At 41.6% G+C, this 21737-nt stretch overlaps 1 protein-coding gene across 1 annotated transcript in view; it reads left to right on the forward strand.

The window, feature by feature from the left end:
• The window catches only part of LOC102729270 (myosin-4), a 23280-nt gene extending 2682 nt beyond the window's left edge, over positions 1 to 20598 (forward strand). Inside the window, exons 6-38 of the mRNA XM_081806006.1 lie at positions 85 to 187; positions 340 to 403; positions 551 to 649; positions 775 to 878; positions 2605 to 2743; positions 3327 to 3445; positions 3536 to 3685; positions 3801 to 3971; positions 5482 to 5791; positions 6574 to 6644; positions 7049 to 7136; positions 7219 to 7336; positions 7988 to 8111; positions 8202 to 8338; positions 8469 to 8724; positions 9644 to 9886; positions 10186 to 10362; positions 10588 to 10733; positions 10990 to 11080; positions 11166 to 11555; positions 12592 to 12718; positions 13416 to 13534; positions 13662 to 13858; positions 15102 to 15285; positions 15365 to 15530; positions 15631 to 15755; positions 16426 to 16734; positions 17291 to 17494; positions 18812 to 18937; positions 19028 to 19198; positions 19285 to 19389; positions 19492 to 19587; positions 20349 to 20598. Coding sequence (XP_081662132.1) covers positions 85 to 187; positions 340 to 403; positions 551 to 649; positions 775 to 878; positions 2605 to 2743; positions 3327 to 3445; positions 3536 to 3685; positions 3801 to 3971; positions 5482 to 5791; positions 6574 to 6644; positions 7049 to 7136; positions 7219 to 7336; positions 7988 to 8111; positions 8202 to 8338; positions 8469 to 8724; positions 9644 to 9886; positions 10186 to 10362; positions 10588 to 10733; positions 10990 to 11080; positions 11166 to 11555; positions 12592 to 12718; positions 13416 to 13534; positions 13662 to 13858; positions 15102 to 15285; positions 15365 to 15530; positions 15631 to 15755; positions 16426 to 16734; positions 17291 to 17494; positions 18812 to 18937; positions 19028 to 19198; positions 19285 to 19389; positions 19492 to 19587; positions 20349 to 20501 — 5182 coding nt within the window. The 3' untranslated portion in view covers positions 20502 to 20598. The remainder of the gene's footprint in view (positions 1 to 84; positions 188 to 339; positions 404 to 550; positions 650 to 774; positions 879 to 2604; positions 2744 to 3326; positions 3446 to 3535; positions 3686 to 3800; positions 3972 to 5481; positions 5792 to 6573; positions 6645 to 7048; positions 7137 to 7218; positions 7337 to 7987; positions 8112 to 8201; positions 8339 to 8468; positions 8725 to 9643; positions 9887 to 10185; positions 10363 to 10587; positions 10734 to 10989; positions 11081 to 11165; positions 11556 to 12591; positions 12719 to 13415; positions 13535 to 13661; positions 13859 to 15101; positions 15286 to 15364; positions 15531 to 15630; positions 15756 to 16425; positions 16735 to 17290; positions 17495 to 18811; positions 18938 to 19027; positions 19199 to 19284; positions 19390 to 19491; positions 19588 to 20348) is intronic.
• Positions 20599 to 21737: the final 1139 nt, after the last annotated feature.

Genomic DNA, 21737 nt, shown 5'->3' on the forward strand with positions numbered 1-21737 from the left:
CAAAATGCAGGTGGGTCTGGGGCCAGACTCAAGACTCTCACGGTTCTTGGGAAGTCTGGAGCCCCAGAGGTGAGGACCGCTCTTGCCTTTGCAGGGGACCCTTGAAGATCAAATCATCAGCGCCAACCCCCTACTGGAGGCCTTTGGCAATGCCAAGACTGTGAGGAATGACAACTCCTCTCGCTTTGTAAGTCTCTTGGTCTTTCTTTCCTAAGGATCAGCATGGACACTTCTGTGCCATGTGGTATCAGTATCTTTCCCATCCGCTTGGTCCATAGCTAAAGAAAATATCTGTCTGCCTTTGAATATGTACAAAAAGTCTTCCTTCGCCTTTTTAAGGGTAAATTCATCAGGATCCACTTTGGTGCAACAGGCAAACTGGCTTCTGCAGATATTGAAACATGTAAGTTAATGAGTATTAGTGATTAAAAATATTTTTCTTTGGAGTAATATACTGAAAATCTTGTTATCTATGTTGTGTGAACTTTTCAAATGCTTAATTTTCCATTGTGGCCTTTTTTTTTTAAGTGTGCTCAATCTGACTTTCTAGATCTGCTGGAGAAGTCCCGCGTTACATTCCAGCTAAAGGCTGAAAGAAGCTACCACATATTTTATCAAATTATGTCCAACAAGAAACCAGAGCTTATTGGTAAGAAGTATCTGTGATTTTTTTCTACTAAAGAAGAATAAAAGCCCTTTTTTCTAAGAAGTCCCTCTAAAATGTTTTTGATAACCAAAGTAATTGTCTATATTTGTTCTCTTTCATGTGTACAGAAATGCTTCTGATCACCACCAACCCATATGACTTTGCCTTTGTCAGTCAAGGCGAAATCACAGTGCCCAGCATTGATGACCAGGAAGAGCTGATGGCCACAGATGTAAGTAACAGGTTCAGAACAGGACAAAGCAAATTCATTTTGCAGTATACAACACTCCCCTCTATAGAGTCAACAGCATTAGCAGAAAGACGACAAATAGGCAATATTGCCTTTCAGGCTTCCTTACTCTTGCAATAAAATTATAGGATATTTCAATGCCTGCCCCCACCCTATGTATCAGAAAGCTTAAAATGTCTGTAATAAATGTTAAGTCTTAAGCATTCCTTGGCTAGTTGGCTCTTTTTTGTTTTTTCCTCATCAGTCCTTTGGATCAATTTTTGTACTCCAATAGTGATGTTTCTCTTATTTTATGTCAGACCCTACATCCAATAACCTGGGGAAAGGACCTATGATATTTTTAGGTTTTTTATAATAGAACATGATGATTTCCACAGTTCCTCTGTAGTCAGATGTAAACACAAATTTTATTTCAAATGTCACTCTGGGGGCTAACAGTATTCCCCTCCCTGCTCTATGCAGCATTTAAAGAAATGGATTCCCTAACCTCAAAAATTCTTTTTGGCCTCCATGAGCCTTTACTTTTATTTTTGGAACTACAGATTCTTTCTCTCTCCTCTTCTTTTTTAAGGATCATTACTCTTTGGCTTATTTTCTTTATATATATACTTTATACATATTTCATGTTTTCTTTTGCATTTCTGAATAGTCAACATTCTTTGATTATTCTTAACTTTAATACCAGTGGGAATATCCCAACATTCCCAAGACAGGATTAGGAGTTGCTTACAAAAACACTTCTTCTCTTAAAATATTATTTTCAAAAAGTCTATAAACTATTTGTGTGCCTTCATCTCATAAATGTCAGCTTTTACCAGCTTTACCTCATTATTATTCATATGTCCAAAAGGGTTAGGGAGTTGAGAAATAACCTCTAGTGTTGGAAGTTTAAAAAAAAAAAGCATCGCAGTCTTCTTCTAAGACTTTATTAATGTCTAGGCATTTTAAATAGGTTGAGTCAGTGAGCTGGAACTGGGGGTAAATAATCTGGAGAAAGAGTTACATAAGCAAACTCCCCCTCCTTGTCTGATGCCTGCCTCCACTGCATGAGCCTTTGGAAAGCCTAGAATGGGCAACTAAGAAGGTGATCAAAATCCAATAGAGAAAAAAGACACAACAATATTTCAATAAAAGGAGACGTTCTTTTCACAAATGTCTCTTCCCTGCATAAGTAACGATCAGGTGAAGTTTACTGCCAGGCATCTCATGGCCAGCTGAGCTGTGACCTGATATCAGAGAGGGAAAAACTCAAGGGCCACTGCTCTTCCCCTCTTCCCAACTGCATTCGTTATATCCAGGGAGTCAGGCTAGGAGTCGGCTAGGACAACATAGGAGGAAAAGGAGGGAACAGATTTGTGAAGCAAAGGAAACCCATGAGATGAGAAACCTGTGGAGCAAGGCCTGGCTAATGTGGAGAAATAGGAAGAGTGTTGTCCTTGGCATCCAAAGCCAAGGCTCTGAGTCTTGGCTCGGTGAGTGTGGACAGGACACATAATATCTTCACTGCCCACATGACTCAATGGGAAACTGGTGCATACCTACTAATGCTGCTTTGTGGAATAAAGTGCTGAAGAATAGGACTGCCTTTTGAAAACAGCAAAGAGCTAGTCAAGACATCATAAGAAGGAGGGGAGGCAGGCCCCAGTGTCCTGAGGGTATCTGCCATGGTGGCAACTGGGAGATGATTTAAATTCAACTCTTTCCACAGAGCGCTGTGGACATCCTGGGTTTCAGCACTGATGAAAAGGCGGCCATCTACAAGCTCACGGGAGCCGTGATGCATTACGGGAACATGAAGTTCAAGCAGAAGCAGCGGGAGGAGCAGGCTGAACCGGACGGCACTGAAGGTACCGCTCCCTGCTCACATCTTCCAGCTGACAGAGCTGACACCATCAGGTCCTCAAGGGCAGGGGCCAAGTTTACACTTTCTGGACCTATCTGATGACCGGGAAAAGTATTAGAGAACAGAAATGACACGCTTCATGTTTTACATGACTAAGAAGATTTGTGGAGGTGTGATTTCTGCCCATTCCAATTTTCACTGACTTACTGTAAGTTAGTATTTATGATCTGATTAAGACCTTTTTTATTCCAGTCAATAATTTACATGCCCACATGCACTGTAAAAAAAAAAAAAAAAAAAAAAAATCAGCATTTTCCTATCACCCCTCCTCTAGGTTAGAATTTTTCTAATTATTTTTATCTGTGGTCTACTTTAGCTATATTTTAAGTATCACACAGAGCATTGATTCCCTACATTCCAAATTATCCTCTCAAAAAAAAAAGACTAAAATTAGTGTGACAAATGGTTTTGTCACATTTGCACATATTCCTCTTCAAGCAAAACTTTTTTTTTCTTTGTCATTACCCTTCACACCCTAAATTGTATAAGCGGTGGTCAGCTTCACTGTTCTCACCTCGTTCGTGCAGTTGCTGACAAGGCGGCCTATCTCCAGAGTCTGAACTCTGCTGACCTGCTCAAAGCCCTCTGCTACCCCAGGGTCAAGGTCGGCAATGAGTACGTCACCAAAGGCCAGACTGTGCAGCAGGTGAGTATGCAACCTTAATGAATGACACCCATCCCAGGCCTTCACAGCATGTCTTCTGTAGCATCAACGATCACTACTCTGTCCACGAAGGTGTATAACGCGGTGGGCGCCCTGGCCAAGGCCGTCTACGAGAAGATGTTCCTGTGGATGGTCACCCGCATCAACCAGCAGCTAGACACCAAGCAGCCCAGACAGTATTTCATCGGGGTCTTGGACATCGCCGGCTTTGAGATCTTTGATGTGAGTTGTTTGAATAAGTGGTCTTTTTAAGGCCCTTCCTCTTTGTGTCTCTTTTGCTGAATCCCCACTGGGTTTTCCAGACTCACTCAAACTCCTTGCTATTTGCAACACCTAGTTCAACAGCCTGGAGCAGCTGTGCATCAACTTCACCAACGAGAAGCTGCAACAGTTCTTCAACCACCACATGTTCGTGCTGGAGCAGGAGGAGTACAAGAAGGAGGGCATCGAGTGGGAGTTCATCGACTTCGGGATGGACCTGGCTGCCTGCATTGAGCTCATCGAGAAGGTCCGTATGACTTTTCAAGCCTTCAGGATATGAAAAACAAATTGTCTGCCTCCTTATGCTTAACTGCAATCCAATTCTCAAAGAACAAGCAGTGGTGTTTGATGACAGACTGGTGTACTCTGATCAGCTGTCTGGTGTGTCACAGGTGACCTGCTGTTACTCATGAATAGTTTTTCATAGAGAAATGACTGCAATGCATACAAACATGTACAAAGACACAGGGATGCACGTTTCTCCCTCTTATAACTTCACTCTCCCTCACGTGCACGGGAGTAAGGAATGAAATTGCCGCTAGTCCCCTGAGTACTGTCATTGATCCTGGTGATTCCATGACGGTGTGTGGTGCACGGACCATCCTTCGTGGGTATCAAGGCAGAATGCGTCAAAATGTCTTCCAGGTTGGAAGGGTAGCTCTTCAGTTGTTGCAGGCATTAAGACTCTGATAACTACTGAATAAACACCAAACCTCTCTACAGTCCATCCCTGGAAAATGAACCCTGAATTCTCCTTTATCAAGGAAGTGGGGCAATAATTCTATTAGTGTTGAATATGTTAAAACTCATCAAGCAATCATTAAACACTTACAAATGTAATATTGGGAACTTGCCATGTACCTACGGATACCAATGAAGTTTATGGTTATAGGTAAGCACTACCCTAAGCAGTGGGAAAGGAAAAGCAAACACAACTGCCTTCTATGAAAACTTCAGACATTCATGCCAAAATTCTATAAAAATACGAAAGATGAGAGTGTCACATCAGACTAGGTCTACCCAATTTGAGGAAAACAATTTTAATTTGGTGATATATACTACCTCTGCTATTCATGAAAACGACACGGTACTCAGTTCCAGGAACACTGAAATAGTTTTGGGAGACAATTTGTGACTGAAGCAAAATCCTCAATGTTGGATTTTCTATCAGTCTTTCCTATCAAACTTGTCACTGAAAGGAGTCAATCTGCTTACTAAGCAAAACCAAATTATGATCACTTAACTCCACCGTGGGGGGAACAGAGCTCTGACTACAAAGAGCTCTAATGATACAACATGAGACACTCTTTCCTCCTGGGAATGGATCAGTTTTAATCATTATCCGTAATTTTTCTCCTCTTCATACTTTTGTCATGTCTAGATTTGAGGTGAGGAAGTTACATTTTCAGGAGGGAAGAAAGTATTTAGATCTATACATTTACAGGATAAAGAATTCAGCTTTGAAATGGTACTTTTGGAATTTAATTTTATACTCTGAACATAAAGTTTGCCAAATGACACAGATGGACTTTTTTTTTTAACTGAGTCTTTCTAGCAAACATTATTTCCCATATGTCCATGGTACATGACTGTTTCACATTTCAGTAGCAGAGAAGAGGCAATAAAGTAGGATCGTGCTTATTTAATTTATCAGCCCTTCTTCTGGAACATTTTCAGGTTTCCACCAAGTACATAAACTATTGGAGCATATTTTTCTGAGGAACTCATTATTATCAACCCTTTTTTCCTACTCTCAGCCCATGGGCATCTTCTCTATCCTGGAAGAGGAGTGCATGTTCCCCAAGGCCACAGACACCTCCTTCAAGAACAAGCTGTATGAGCAGCACCTTGGGAAGTCCAACAACTTCCAGAAGCCCAAGCCTGCCAAAGGCAAGGCCGAGGCGCACTTCTCTCTGGTCCACTATGCCGGCACCGTGGACTACAACATCGCCGGCTGGCTGGACAAGAACAAGGACCCCCTGAACGAGACCGTGGTCGGGCTCTATCAGAAGTCTGCAATGAAGACTCTGGCTCTCCTCTTTGCTGGGGGACAAACTGCTGAAGCAGGTCATTCTTAATATCATTAGTATGTTCACAGAGTGAAAATACTGACCAATATAGATAATGAAAGGAAGTGTATTTAATTAGCGTGCTACAGTCTTAACGATCATCAGTTTTCAGAGCTAAAAGTACACGTGGATCCTTTTGTCCATTGCCTCATTTCACCAATAGGAAACACAGACTCAGAGGTTAAGTGACTTGCTCAAGATCATACAGCTCATTTCTACTATTTTAACAGTATTGGTTCCTTCGAGGATCCAACTAAGCTGGAGATGAGGAAATCCTTTTTCAAGGCACTAGTGCTTGAGGAATTTAAATTCTGTTCCCCTAAGTCCCCTAAGACCAGATGCACATGTAACATAGAAGCACAAGCGAATAGGACGTAGGACTTCCCTGCAGGTTAGTAGAGGCTCATGCACCTGGTAGCAAGCATGCAACTTTGCCTGTTCTCTGGGACCTGTGTGCACTAAGGGGGCAGTACTACTCTGTCTCTGGGCAAGTCCTTCAGGGGACACACTGCTGATTTGGAGGAGAGGAGTCCCATCCCTTCCCCACATCTACTCTTTTCCTCCACAGTTCTTTTACTGTTGTTGTTTTCCTGAATACCTATAATGTGAGCCAATGCTTCTATTTTCCTAATCTATAGTCAGCAGAAAGAAAAACAGGAATGATACAAGTGAACAAGTGCAAATTTAAATTTCAGAAGGAATTTTGGCAGTCCTTATACCTATGGCTAGTACTTTCAAAGCTGCTGCAAATAGTTTTAATTTTTCTATTTTATTTTTCAGAAAGCGGTGGTGGGAAAAAAGGTGCCAAGAAGAAGGGTTCTTCTTTCCAGACAGTGTCAGCCCTTTTCAGAGTAAGTATATTCTTGAATGCTGAAAGACTACTTCTGTAACAAAATTAAATTATCATAACTTTAAAAAACTTTTTAAAAGAAATCTATGGTGAAACTGGAAAAAAAAAAAAAGCCATGTTGTACAAAGGAAAATGAAAAACGTGTTAGGAAAAATTTAACAAGAAGAAAACCCATAATGTGGGTTCAAACTTTATAATAAATGAACCAGTTACCCTTAAAACTCCAAATCTAAAAGATCTAAAGTGGAACACATTTCACATGAAATCAAACCTTCTCTTAAAAGTAACCACTGTAGTCAGTTACATTTACTTTATTCGTGAAATGGGGCACATTCACTACAGATCACTGACAGGGACTCTCATGCAACAGAAGAATGACTTCAAAACTTTTCATATGGTTTACAGGAGAATTTAAATAAGCTGATGACCAACTTGAAGAGCACTCACCCCCACTTTGTACGGTGTATCATCCCCAATGAAACCAAGACTCCAGGTAAGACACTTCTGGTATCTAAACAAGCTCCAGTGTGTTTGCTTTAGACCATGAAATAAGGCATGCGTATTCTTCCTCTTAGGGGCCATGGAGCATGAACTTGTCCTGCACCAGCTGCGGTGTAACGGTGTGCTGGAAGGGATCCGCATCTGCAGGAAGGGGTTCCCAAGCAGGATCCTTTATGCAGACTTCAAACAGAGGTTTGTGTCTCATTATTCCTCCCTTTCAATGTGCTAGCCTAGAGCAGTATCCTCACACAATTCAAACATCTTTTAACTCTTTCTTGAAAACTGAAATGCAATTATTTGAAAGGTGATCATAAAAGATCTGTACCTCTGAAACAAATAATACATTATATGTTAAAAAAAAAAAAAAAGAAAAAGAAGAAGAAGATAGCAGGAGGGGAAGAATGAAGGGGGGGAGATCGGAGGGGGAGATCAACCGTGAGAGACGATGGACTCTGAAAAACAAACTGAGGGTTCTAGAGGGGAGGGGGGTGGGAGGATTGGTTAACCTGGTGATAGGTATTAAAGAGGGCACGTTCTGCATGGAGCACTGGGTGTTATCCGCAAATAATGAATCATGGAACACTACATCAAAAACTAATGATGTAATGTATGGTGATTAACATAATAAAAAAAATTTAATTAAAAAAAACAAAGAACGAAGGCTTGCTTTATATTACCATAAGTTTTTAAACATATTTTCCCAAGGTTCACCTAAAGCACTGCTGGATTATTTTAATGGAATTTTTTTTCTCCAAAACTCAGTCTATCATTTTTTCAATGATAGCTACTAACAGTTCTAGTAAGAAGGAAAACCATGCGTTTATATTCTTTGTATTCTGATAGATACAAGGTTCTAAATGCGAGTGCTATCCCAGAGGGTCAGTTCATTGACAGTAAGAAGGCTTCTGAGAAACTTCTAGGGTCTATTGACGTCGACCACACCCAGTACAAATTCGGTCATACCAAGGTACCATCAACCTAAATCTCTATAATAATTTCATCACCTTTGGACTTTCTCATGAGTGAAAATAACATATTTAGCTTGTTCTTTGGCAAGGTTTTCTTTAAAGCTGGCCTGTTGGGAACTCTAGAGGAGATGCGAGATGAAAAGCTGGCTCAACTCATCACACGCACCCAAGCTGTGTGCAGAGGGTACCTGATGAGGGTGGAATTCAAGAAGATGATGGAGAGGAGGTGAGGGACCAAGTCCAAGTCCTTGTTCTCTGCATTTTCATGGCTGAATCTGATACAGTCATTTTGCTTCTTTTGAGTGATGGTCACTGTCCACATTGTTCCTTATTTGCATCTTTATTCTTTCCTACAGAGAGTCCATCTTCTGCATCCAGTACAACGTCCGTGCTTTCATGAACGTCAAACACTGGCCCTGGATGAAGCTATATTTCAAGATCAAGCCACTTCTCAAGAGCGCGGAGACAGAAAAGGAGATGGCCAACATGAAGGAAGAGTTTGAGAAGACCAAGGAAGAACTGGCTAAGTCAGAGGCAAAAAGGAAAGAGCTTGAAGAGAAGATGGTAGCTCTGATGCAAGAGAAAAATGACCTGCAGCTCCAAGTTCAATCTGTGAGTGTCATCCACTGCACAGCTCAGCCACTTCTTATCCTCCAGACACTGTGGGAGTGGATATGAAAAAGTTTTAACTTAAGGTTTTTGAATGAATGGTTTCCACTAAAACAGGTGCTGTAATTGTTTGTCGTTCAAAAATACTAAGACTCAGACCTAAAAAAGCAATAGATGCGAAGTCACCAATTATGCTGTGTATGTTCATATGCACATTCATACACAGTATGGTCATCAGTGAGCACAGTCATAAAGATGTCCATGGACATTTTCTTTCCTTTATAGACCCTTCTCTTAGATGAGACTGTCCTTTCCTTAGTGAATATTTGTGTACATAAATAGAAGTTATGTTGTTCTTACCAGGTCAGGGAAAACGCTAAATTAACCAACCCCCTCGAATGTGAGGAAACAGAGTCCTAGAATTAACAAGTGATTTTTCCAAAGTAGCACAGAGGCAGATTTTGCCAAAAGGCTAGTTTCCCTGATCTGACATTCCACACAGGGACAGCTAGAGGAAATATGTTATTATAATCAGTACATTAAAATTACTAACAATTTGTCCAGTAGACTGTTAAAAGTTGGCATATGTGTTGACCAAACTGGTTGAGTTATTGAAGTATCCACCTTTTAATAAATTACAGTGTGGGGGCGCCTGGGTGGCTCAGATGGTTAAGCATCTGCCTTCGGCTCAGGTCATGATTCCGGGGTCCTGGGATCGAGCCCCACGTCGGGCTCCTGGCTCAGCGGGGAGCCTGCTTCTCCCTCTCCCTCTGTCTCCCCCCCTGCTCATGCTCTCTCTCTCTCTGTATCTCTGTGTCTCAAATGAATAAATAAAATTTAAAAAAATAAATAAAATAAATAAATTACAGTGTGTTTGCAGATATAGCTTAGACAAATTAAACTGTTTCATTTCTTCCCTTAGGAAGCAGATGGCTTGGCTGATGCAGAGGAAAGGTGTGACCAGCTGATCAAAACCAAAATCCAGCTGGAGGCCAAGATCAAGGAGGTGACTGAGAGAGCAGAGGATGAGGAGGAGATCAACGCCGAGCTGACGGCCAAGAAGAGGAAACTGGAGGACGAGTGTTCAGAGCTCAAGAAAGACATTGACGACCTTGAGCTGACCCTGGCCAAGGTTGAAAAGGAGAAGCATGCCACAGAGAACAAGGTACAATCATGATCCATTTTAGAGTGTTTACAAGTGACTAAATTGTTACTGAAGTATTTTAATTAAAAGTTTAATCCTAAAGTTACTGAATTATGAAAGGAAAATACTGTCATATTTATGTCATCTCTTTAGTCGTCACTATTTCTATTTACCTTGACCTTTATCCCCCATACTTTTCAGTGAAGTGGGCCTGGCTTAGCTTATCTCCATTTTCCATCTCAGGCCGACACTGTCCTAAGCTTGTTTCTCATCAAGATGACGCATATCATTAACATTTCTATAATCTGCTCAAATCTAAGGTGAAAAACCTCACAGAAGAGATGGCAGGCCTGGATGAAACCATCGCAAAGCTAACCAAGGAAAAGAAGGCCCTCCAAGAGGCCCATCAGCAGACCCTGGATGACCTGCAGGCAGAAGAAGACAAAGTCAACACCCTGACCAAAGCTAAAACCAAACTAGAGCAGCAAGTAGATGACGTAAGTGTGAAAAACACAGTATTTCCTCTCAATATAAAATAAACAGTTATGACATGCAACTGTCAATAATGCTCAGAAGCCTTTCACTGTGGCTTTGCAAATAATAATTAAAATTCCCATGCTATTTGGTGTATTTTTAAAAATTCTCCTGTGTATCTTTGATGGCTAGTAACATATGGCTCAGTGCCTTAGGACTGAAATAAATAAAATCCACTATATATTTAGCTTGAAGGATCTCTGGAACAAGAAAAGAAACTCCGCATGGAGCTAGAAAGAGCCAAGAGGAAACTAGAGGGAGACCTAAAGTTGGCCCAAGAATCCACGATGGATGTAGAAAATGACAAGCAGCAACTCGATGAGAAATTCAAAAAGTGAGTAACCTGCTTGTTACCTGTCAATTCAGGTGAAACAGATGTTTTAAAGCTCTCTAAAATACTACTTCAGAGCACACAGGAAAAAAAATGACATCTTTGACTTTTTTATTTAATGAAAATGGTACGTTACTAACTTGTAAAAACAGGTACTACTCATGTCCTCAACACAGCAGTATAAAGACATTCCAACATACATGGGAAAGAAAACTGGTAAGAGGATTGATGGAGAGCTTATGTGTTGCTCCTCTAACAGGAAAGAGTTTGAAATGAGCAATCTGCAAAGCAAGATTGAAGATGAGCAGGCCCTCGCAATGCAGCTACAGAAGAAGATCAAGGAGTTACAGGTGAGTCGGACCCCCCACCTCTTCTGCACATTCCTGGAATAAAATCTGCCATGAGTTGGCATTCACGTTGATGTGTCACCCCCAGGCCCGCCTCGAGGAGCTGGAGGAGGAAATCGAGGCAGAGCGGGCCTCCCGGGCCAAAGCAGAGAAGCAGCGCTCTGACCTCTCCCGGGAACTGGAAGAGATCAGCGAACGGCTGGAGGAAGCCGGCGGGGCCACCTCCGCCCAGATCGAGATGAACAAGAAGCGCGAGGCTGAGTTCCAGAAAATGCGCAGGGACCTGGAGGAGGCCACCCTGCAGCACGAAGCCACGGCGGCCACCCTGAGAAAGAAGCACGCGGACAGCGTGGCCGAGCTCGGGGAGCAGATAGACAACCTGCAGAGGGTCAAGCAGAAGCTGGAGAAGGAGAAGAGCGAGCTGAAGATGGAGATCGATGACCTCGCCAGTAACATGGAGACTGTCTCCAAAGCCAAGGTTTTTGTGAACTTGTCCCCTTTTCATTTTATTTGCAACGATTCAAAATTACAGAGTTTATACATGAATATATCTAATCTAACTGTACAAACTTTAAATGTTATCTCATTTTTTAAATTTAAATTCATTAATTAACATATAATGCATTATTAGTTTCAGAGGTAGGTCAGTGATTCATCAGTTGCATATAACACCCAGTGCTCATTACATCACATGCCCTCTTTAATGCCCGTCACCCAGGTACCTCATCCCTCCACCCCCCTCCCCTCCAGCAACCCTGTTTATTTCCTATGATTAAGACTCTTGTGGTTTGCCTCCCTCTCTGGTTTCATCTTGTTTTATTTTTCCCTCCCTTCCCCCATGATCCTCTGTTTTGTTTCTTAAATTCCACATAGGAGTGAGATCATATGGTAATTGTCTTTCTCTGACTGACTTATTTCTCTTGGCATAATACCCTCTAGTTCCATCCACGTCATTGCAAATGGCAAGATTTCATTTTTTTGATGGTTGAGTAGTATTCCATTGTGTGTGTGTGTGTGTGTGTGTGTATACACCACATCTTTATCCATTCATCTGTCAATGGATATTTGGGCTCTTTCCATAGTTTGGCTATTGTGGATACTGCTGCTATGTTATCTCACTTTAAAATTATTCCTGTTATGCCTATTAGGCATCACCATATTGAAATGAATCATTGCAGTCTTCCTACTTGACTTGTAGAAATCACGTTAACTTTTATCCCTATGACTATGAAAGAATGCAATTTCAGAAAAAAAATTATCTAAAAACCATACTCCACATGATGCAGAATTTAAATGATGTTCATGTTTGCAAAGACAATAATCCAGTTTTCATAACCATTTATTTGTTCATGTAGCCCAAATTATGTGTCTCTATATCCAGGGCACTGTGGTGAGCTTCGGAGTGGCTAGAAAAGTAAATACAGCTCAGCTCCTTTCCACAAGTAGTTATCTCCAAATGCAGACTTACAAATAAAAATGTATCATCTTCTCCTGTTTTCTATTTCCCACCACAGGGAAACCTCGAGAAAACGTGCCGCACCCTGGAGGACCAGCTTAGCGAAGTGAAAACGAAGGAAGAGGAACAACAACGCCTCATCAATGAGTTGTCAGCCCAGAAGGCTCGTTTACACACAGAATCAGGTCAGTGGGCACACAGAGCCAACACACAGAGAGCCAAAGAACGAAAGGCAAGCCTCCACTTGTGAACACCTCTTAACACCCATCATTTCTTAAGCCACACATGCCCATTTATCATTCGTCATTCTTTCTTCTTTTTATTGAGAGAAGGTAAAAAGGGATGATTATAAGCTATAACTGGAAGAAAATTAAGCTCCCTGGGCTGAGGAAATTTTTTGCTGCCTCAGCATAAGAAAGAAAAGAAGAAAAGAAAGAAAGAAAGAAAGAAAGAAAGAAAGAAAGAAAGAAAGAAAGAAAGAAAGAAAGAAAAAAGAAAGACAGGCCTTAAAATTCAAAGAAAGCTCACATTTTTTTTAATTTATTTATTTATTTGACACAGAGATAGCGAGAGCAGGAACACAAGCAGGGGGAGTGGGAGAGGGAGAAGCAGGCTTCCTGCTGAGCAGAGAGCCCAATGGGGGACCGATCCCAGGACCCCGGGATCATGACCGGAGCCGAAGACAGACGCTTAACAACTGAGCCACCCAGGTGCCCCAAAAGCTCACATTTTTGAAAAAGCAAGAAATAACCTTCTCAACCACATCAAAGTTTTTGAGCTATTCTTTTCATCATGGAGTAAAAAGAGTTCTAATGTTATCGTATTCTTTAAATTAGTCATCTAGATGGCAGAACTAAATCATTCACGTTTTGTCTTTCACAGGTGAATCTTCACGACAGCTAGATGAGACAGAAGCTCTGGTGTCTCAGCTATCACGAGGCAAACAAGCATTTACACAACAGATTGAGGAATTAAAGAGGCAGCTGGAAGAGGAGTCTCAGGTGAGAATTCTCTAATTGAGACTTTCAATCACTTGAACTTTGTAGCGTGACACACTATTGAACTTCACTTACAGAATATCAATGACCAGAACATAAATGTACAATGCACACTTTTTGGTTGGTCCAGGCCAAGAACGCCCTGGCCCACGCCCTGCAGTCTTCCCGCCATGACTGTGACCTGCTGCGGGAACAGTATGAGGAGGAGCAGGAGGGCAAGGCTGAGCTGCAGAGGGCGCTGTCCAAGGCCAACAGCGAGGTGGCCCAGTGGAGGACCAAATATGAGACGGACGCCATCCAGCGCACAGAGGAGCTAGAGGAGGCCAAGTATGGGCTCTTAATGATAGAGGCAGAAAGAAAAGTTTAAGGGCAGTGAAGGAAAAATAATAAAAAAATAATAATATTTCAGGCATGAAGATAGGAGGAATATTTCAGCCTATCTGATTATACAGTGGTGGAAACCACCATCTTCTCCTTACAGACCAGTCACCTCCACTGAAGAATGGGCCAAGACCACAGCTCTCCCCACATTTTGGTCTATTACAAAAATATCTTAAATTTCTTTCCACCAAAATGAATTAAAATTATCAGCATACCCTTTATGAATTAAGTAGAATTAATTTCCTTCAATATAAGGAAAAATGGAGATAGTGGTATATTATTATGAATATTATAATTAACAATAATCAGTTTATCCCTATCTAGAAGTTCAAAATAAGACTATCATACTCTGTCATTTAACTAACAACCAGTATCAATAAACTGATTCACTAATTACACACACTTCTTATGGAATACAACTCATGGGAGTGACACATGGAAGGGAAATAATCATTATGTTCCCAGTGAAGGAAGCTTCTCTAAATTGCATTTATGTCAGTAGTTGCTAGAATTAAACAGAATGAGGAGGTTTGGCGAGCATTTGCAGAGGGAACACTCCAGTGTGAGCTGGTGAAGGAAGCAGTAAGACTTTGGAGGGTATTTGGGAAATATAATTCTGGAATAACATTTGCTGTCTGGGGCATCAGACCCAGAAAGTTAGTGATTAATCATAATCATATGACCTCGTATGCATCACTTTGGGCCGCAGTTTCATTTATGAAGAGGACCATGTTAAAAAATGCTTAACGACACTATCCAGTGCTAGCATGCTTTGACAATACGCCTCCGGTTCACGGCTGTCACGTGCTGCTCCCTCAGGTGATGCAGGGAGGGCTATGGTCTTGGCACATTCTTCAGTGGACCTGACTGTCTGCAAGGAGAAGATGGTGGTTTCCACCACTGTATAATCAGATAGGCTCATTCATTCTCTCTCTCTCATAATGCATACACCACCGCCACCACGCATACAAAAAGACCTCATGAATATGTTTAACAACCCCTGACATAAAGATAAGAATTCACTAGGGAAAATGGGTACTGATAAGACATTTTAGAAAACCTAAACAATTTGTGGACAGAGAAGCAAAGAATCTTGCGGAAGATATGCTTTCCTAGTCAGCAGCTTTATAAAGTTCACTGTCATAGCTCTGAATCTGCTCTTGGTCACTCGCACTGACCAACATTTCAGGAAGAAGCTGGCCCAGCGTCTGCAGGATGCTGAGGAACATGTGGAGGCCGTGAATTCCAAATGTGCTTCTCTAGAAAAGACGAAGCAGCGGCTCCAGAATGAGGTGGAGGACCTCATGCTGGACGTGGAGAGATCTAACACCGCCTGCGCCGCCCTGGACAAGAAGCAGAGGAACTTTGACAAGGTGGCCCACAATGTCTGGCTTCCTGGGGGAAAGTGGCCTGATTCCTGATCACAGAGGCTTAGTTCTGATGTACTTCCAGGTCCTGGCAGAGCGGAAACAGAAGTATGAGGAAACTCAGGCTGAACTTGAGGCCTCCCAGAAGGAGGCCCGCACACTCAGCACTGAGCTGTTCAAGGTCAAGAATGCCTATGAGGAATCCCTGGATCACCTTGAAACCCTGAAGCGAGAGAACAAGAACTTACAGCGTGAGTCTTTGTAACCATTCTACTTCAAAAGTGGTGGGGAGACATCTTTTCAAGTTTTCATTTTTCTCAACTGAATGTGATATTTTATTATTAACTATAGAGGAGATTTCAGACCTGACAGAGCAGATTGCAGAGGGGGGAAAGCATATCCATGAATTGGAGAAAGTGAAGAAACAGATAGATCAAGAGAAGAGTGAACTGCAGGCTGCTCTGGAGGAAGCAGAGGTACATGTTCCATTTGCCCAATTATGCATTATAAACAAACTGAAAAATTAATACCGACTGAGAGCAGCTATCATGCTGCAAAGCTACTGGGGATAACTCCTTAATTCAGTGAGAAATACTGCATTGTTCCTTGGGAAGGCAGAACGAAGAGGCTAAATTAAGATGTATGAAAGTTTGTGGTTTTCTGAATGCCTTCTTCAAGAAAGCATCACATTGTGCAAAACAAACAACAAGCTCTCTAGGTGACTACCAGGAAAACACCATCAAAAGACGTGACTGCGGACTGACTGTTCCCCTATCCTAGGAATGTGGGTTCCGCTTGCCCTTCCTGCTCCCAGAGGCTGCTCCAAAGACATAGCCTTGAGACAGTGGTTTGGTGTTAAGAGCACCTACATGGTATATGTGACTAAATCTACCTAGGGTCTCTTTGTAAACTTTTAAAATTTGGTGGGCAGATGTGGGATCCATTCATCTTCCCGCCACCCAAAACTAGCCTCTCACGTAAGTTCCCTTTGCTATTATTAAGCTGCCACCACCAAGCTGGAATGGCCTGCCTCTTCCTTTGGTCTTCTCACTGCCCTCCAAGTACAGGGGCCAGTTTCAGATTACACCAGGAAGATCCCGAGAGGATCAAAAGCCAAGAGTAACCTAAGTGTTGCTTTTTAAAAAGGGATCTCTTGAGCACGAAGAAGGCAAAATCCTTCGCATCCAGCTTGAGTTAAACCAGGTGAAATCTGAGATTGACCGGAAAATTGCTGAAAAAGATGAAGAAATCGATCAGCTAAAGAGAAACCACATCAGGGTGGTGGAGTCAATGCAGAGCACCCTGGATGCTGAGATCAGGAGCAGGAATGATGCCCTAAGGATCAAGAAGAAGATGGAGGGAGACCTCAATGAGATGGAAATCCAGCTGAACCATGCCAACCGCCAGGCTGCAGAGACAATAAAGAATCTTAGAAACACACAAGGAATACTGAAGGTACACCGGGATAAACACACATGGTGTCATGCAGTCTGGGTGTTAACTGTAATTTATATGCCATAAATCTAAATAACATGGTAATCAGTTGAAAATTATACATACACAGCCAAAGAACAGCTTACATCTGGAAAGTCTAAAAGTTCACCTTGTCAACTGAAGACACTGCACAAATCACTTCATTTATATGAAATTCATTTGTATGATATATATAAATATATATACATACATTTTTAAATATACATATCTATACTTGTTTAATATATGTAAAACAACATCATTAGACCAGCTCATCTCTGAGGATGCTTTCTTGATCCAGTATTTTATAGCTTTAGCCATGGTTATTTTTTTATGATTTAAAATCTAAAATATAACATCCTGTTCTTTTGAGGAGACCTACTATCCTAGGCTACAAAGAATTTGTCTTTAAAGGGACTTGCAGATTTTCCCTCCCTAATCATACTCTAAGTTATTGAGAACAAAGTGTGTACATGACCGAAATGTGTACTCGCTTTAATGGAAGCATGAGTAAGAGTCTTTGCCTCTTTCTGTGTAGGACACTCAGCTACATTTGGACGATGCCATCAGAGGCCAAGATGACCTTAAAGAACAGCTGGCCATGGTGGAGCGCAGAGCCAACCTGCTGCACGCTGAGACTGAAGAGCTAAGGGCATCCTTGGAGCAGACCGAGAGGAGCAGGAAGGTGGCAGAGCAAGAGCTTCTGGATGCCAGTGAGCGTGTGCAACTCTTGCACACCCAGGTGAGGTTCAGGACTCTGGTTGAGCAAATGGATTCCCTGAAGTTGAAGATAATTTGAGGGGAAAACCTTGGCAAGGATCCCTTCCTGAAGTTCTGGAAAATGTGTATTACTAAGAAGTACTAGGGTCTAGCCAGTTCACGGGTATATTTATGGGCTGACATAATCATGTTGATGTGAAAAAATTTAGAGTTCTAGAAACTTTTTTTAAAAAGCAGAAGGCCTTCTATTAATAACCATATATGTGACATTAGTGGCCATCTTGTCTTTTGCAACTCTAAGCTACAAATCAATAAGCAAGTAAACAGAGGAAAAAGAATAAGCCACCAAGTTATTTTTATGTATCGTGTATGCACATGAAGCTAACTACATGAAAGAAGCTCTTCAATTCAAATTCACAGAGGCCATCATTACTGCTACTCAGCATTTGTTGTTTATAATGCATGTGCTAAAATAAATGGTGGTGTAGCCTCACAAGGCTAATAAGCACCCATTATAGTATGCACTTATTGCCATGAAAAGATGTTCATAATACATGAAAAGCGCAACTTAAAAATAATATATAAAGCATGATCATTTTTGTTGAAAATATATAGGAAACATCCAGAAGGATAAACAAAGTGTTATCAATGGTTATCTCTGTGTACTGAGAGTACAATAATTATTCCTTACCTCTTATTTTGTTAATTTGTATATTCTATTTTTTACAATAAACATACATTATTACATACTTTTTAAAAATTGCAATATAAGGAAATAGCCATCATGGAAATGTTAAAATCACATACTACAAACACTTTTAAATTCAAATTAAAATACATTTTTCTTACTCATTTTTAGTACCCTTGAATTAAATATTTCATACTATCAACTTTCCAAAACATAACATATTCTTGGTTCATTTTTGTACTGATAATGATGCTACTTACGCTCTTTAAATATAAAGCTAACCAAACATGAATGAACTAAAAATTAATAATCCATTTTCCATGAGCTGTGTGGCGCTACATGGTACAGCACTTTAAATTTTTTGGGGGGTCAGGGTTGTGCTTCATGCTTACAAACAGCCACTGATAATAGTTGAACATCTCTGATACCAAAAATCAAATTTTACCTGGAAGAATTTCAGATAATGTTCATTAACAGAAGTATGGATAAAAAGAAGAGAGGGCATAACTCAAGAGTCAACTTTTGATTTGGTGTTTATTCTGAATTTTTCCTGGATCAAGAATTTTTGCCTGTATACACTAGTCAAAATGACAATGTAAACAGAATATAATTAAATGTGCTTCCCTTTCTTTTTTTATTAATTTGAAACAGAACACAAGCCTGATCAACACCAAGAAGAAGCTGGAGACAGACATTTCCCAGATCCAGGGAGAGATGGATGACATTGTCCAGGAAGCCCGCAATGCAGAGGAGAAGGCCAAGAAGGCCATCACTGATGTGAGCAGAGGGCAACACGGTCCTGGTCAAACTTGAATCCTGATGTGCTAGCTCAGCTCTCTCATCTGGTTTTGTTTTACTGCTCATCAGGCAGCCATGATGGCCGAGGAGCTGAAGAAGGAGCAGGACACCAGCGCCCACCTGGAGCGCATGAAGAAGAACCTAGAGCAGACTGTGAAGGACCTGCAGCACCGTCTGGACGAGGCTGAGCAGCTGGCTCTGAAGGGTGGGAAGAAGCAGATCCAGAAACTGGAGGCCAGGGTGGGTCCCCATCACTTCATTCAATTCCCAACCTGCTCATACAGCTACTTACAGCCAAAGTGCTAAAAGCCTTTGTTCTTTTCCAGGTGAGGGAACTTGAAAATGAGGTTGAAAGTGAACAGAAGCGCAACGTCGAGGCTGTCAAGGGTCTTCGCAAACATGAGAGGAGAGTGAAGGAACTCACTTACCAGGTGACCCGCCTTTCTGTATTTCTCAGGCCTGCTGCTCTCTCAAGAAAATAAAAATAATGAGTCGTTTTCAAATAACACTATTTGCTACCTCTTTCATTTCAGACTGAGGAGGATCGCAAGAACGTTCTTAGGCTGCAGGACTTGGTGGACAAATTACAAACAAAAGTTAAAGCTTATAAGAGACAAGCTGAAGAGGCTGTGAGTAGCTTCATAATGAGAGAGAAAAGTTCAGGAGAAGGCCTGAACTTTAGGCCTTTGTGGAGCCTGAAGTTTATAGAATTTAAGAGCCTTTCTTTAAGGCAAAAGAGTACAAAATTAGGTATGAAAATGAATATTTGGAATGAAAAAATTTTACCAGTAATTACTGGAGCCTTAGAGATTCAAGTGCATTTCTTCTGAGAACTCTTTAAGCAATTTTCCAGACATGTTAGTACAGAAATGTTTTTTGGTTACAACTCACTTCCCTATCTAGAACACTCCACCACTCCCAGCAATCTCCAGCACTCACAGGGGCTGTGCTAATGAGGGCTCTGAAGTCTAAGCTTTGTTCAATGACTTCACAATAAATCCATCAGAATATTTCTTTTTCATTTGGCTCCTTTCCCATCTTATCATCTTTCTCATCACAAACTTTCCTTAAGGTTCTCTGCACCCAATACTATCACCATGTCTACTTTTTAAAGATTCAGATTCCTGCTACTCTGATCTCCCTGTTGTCATTGTAGCATCTTAAGTTTGCCAGGAAGAGAATCAAGTGAGAGAGACCGAGCAGGGGGCATTGTGAGCCCACACGTTCAGAGGCAACTAGTGGGATGCCTTGCCCCCAAATAAGTACATGACCAAATAACAGAACATTTTGCTTTCTCATGTATGAATTAAATCCAGTAGCTGCTCCTAGTAACAAAGGCAGTAAGAATCAGAAAATGTCAAATTTTCTCGTTCTCTGAAATTTTTCTCAGGAGGAACAATCCAATGTCAACCTTGCCAAGTTTCGCAAGATCCAGCACGAGCTGGAGGAGGCCGAGGAACGGGCTGACATTGCTGAGTCCCAGGTCAACAAGCTGCGGGTGAAGAGCCGGGAGGTTCACACGAAAGTCATAAGTGAAGAGTAATCCATTCTTATGCTGAAAGGTGACGAAAGAAATGTGCAAAATGTGAAGTTCTTTGTCACTGTCACATGTCACTGTAACATCAAGGCAATAAAATCTGCAGAGAATTTTCCAATCTAAAAATACATGTCTCTCTTAATTACAAGTTCTGTAGTGCTATGAGAACTAATTCATTTCTTCAACGCTTGTGAAGCTCCTAACTGTGCAATCAGATGAGTGTGGTCAGTGAACCAATGTTAACAGAAGGCAAATGTTCTCTGAAGGAATACAAAGGTAGTTAGTGCACCCCCAAATGCATTCAACCAATTCTACTGAGAACCAAGTGTGTGTCTGTACAGAAATGGGTACCAGGGATATGACAGTCGTCCCTGCCTCTGAGGAGCTCAAGCCAGCAGGAGTGACAGCAATTCAAAAACAGCTCCTAGAAGATGAGTAGACAGTTTTCTGGTAAAAGAGAAACGGAATTGGTCATTCTAAGAAGAGAAAACAAGCATGAGATTTCAGAGTAGTTTGAGCACAGGCCCCAGCCAGAGAGGGAAGGCCTGCCTGTGAAGGGAACAGCCTCCTGTGTGGTGCTGAGGAATCAGGATATGCATGGACCTGGTGAGATTTCATGAGAAAGAGAGCTGACCCATCTCTGGCAGTAGCCCAGAGGATGGAGCTGAGAGGAAAGACCAGAGCCTAGAGACTGCTGAGGCTATGAAAATGATCCAGATTAGGGGTGACGGTGACAGCAACAAACGAGAATGCAGAACGCAAGCAGGCCTCCAATACTGGTCCAAGGAAAGGACTGGAAGAGCACTGAGGAGTAAATCAGTTTCACGGCCTTCAAACCTCGCAGTTAGCTTGTGATTATACATATTATTTCCTTTTGTGTGAAGTTCTCTTCCTCTGAACCCCTCCAAGAAAAGGGATAGAACCTTTTTTTTTTATTCTTATGTTAATCCCCATACATTACATCATTAGTTTTAGATGCAGTGTTCCATGATTCATTGTTTGTGCATAACACCCAGTGCTCCATACAGAATGTGCCCTCCTCAATACCCACCACCAGGCTAACCCATCCTCCCACCCCCCTCCCCTCTAGAACCCTCAGTTTGTATTTCAGAGTCCATCGTCTCTCATGGTTCGTCTACCCCTCCGATCTCCCCCCCTTCATTCTACCCCTCCTGCCAGCTTCTTCTTCTTCTTCTTTTTTTTTTCCTTAACATATATTGCATTATTTGTTTCAGAGGTACA

This window comes from Leptonychotes weddellii, chromosome 15, assembly GCF_054177405.1.
Source record: "Leptonychotes weddellii isolate Sample4059 chromosome 15, ASM5417740v2, whole genome shotgun sequence".
NCBI lineage: Eukaryota > Metazoa > Chordata > Mammalia > Carnivora > Phocidae > Leptonychotes > Leptonychotes weddellii.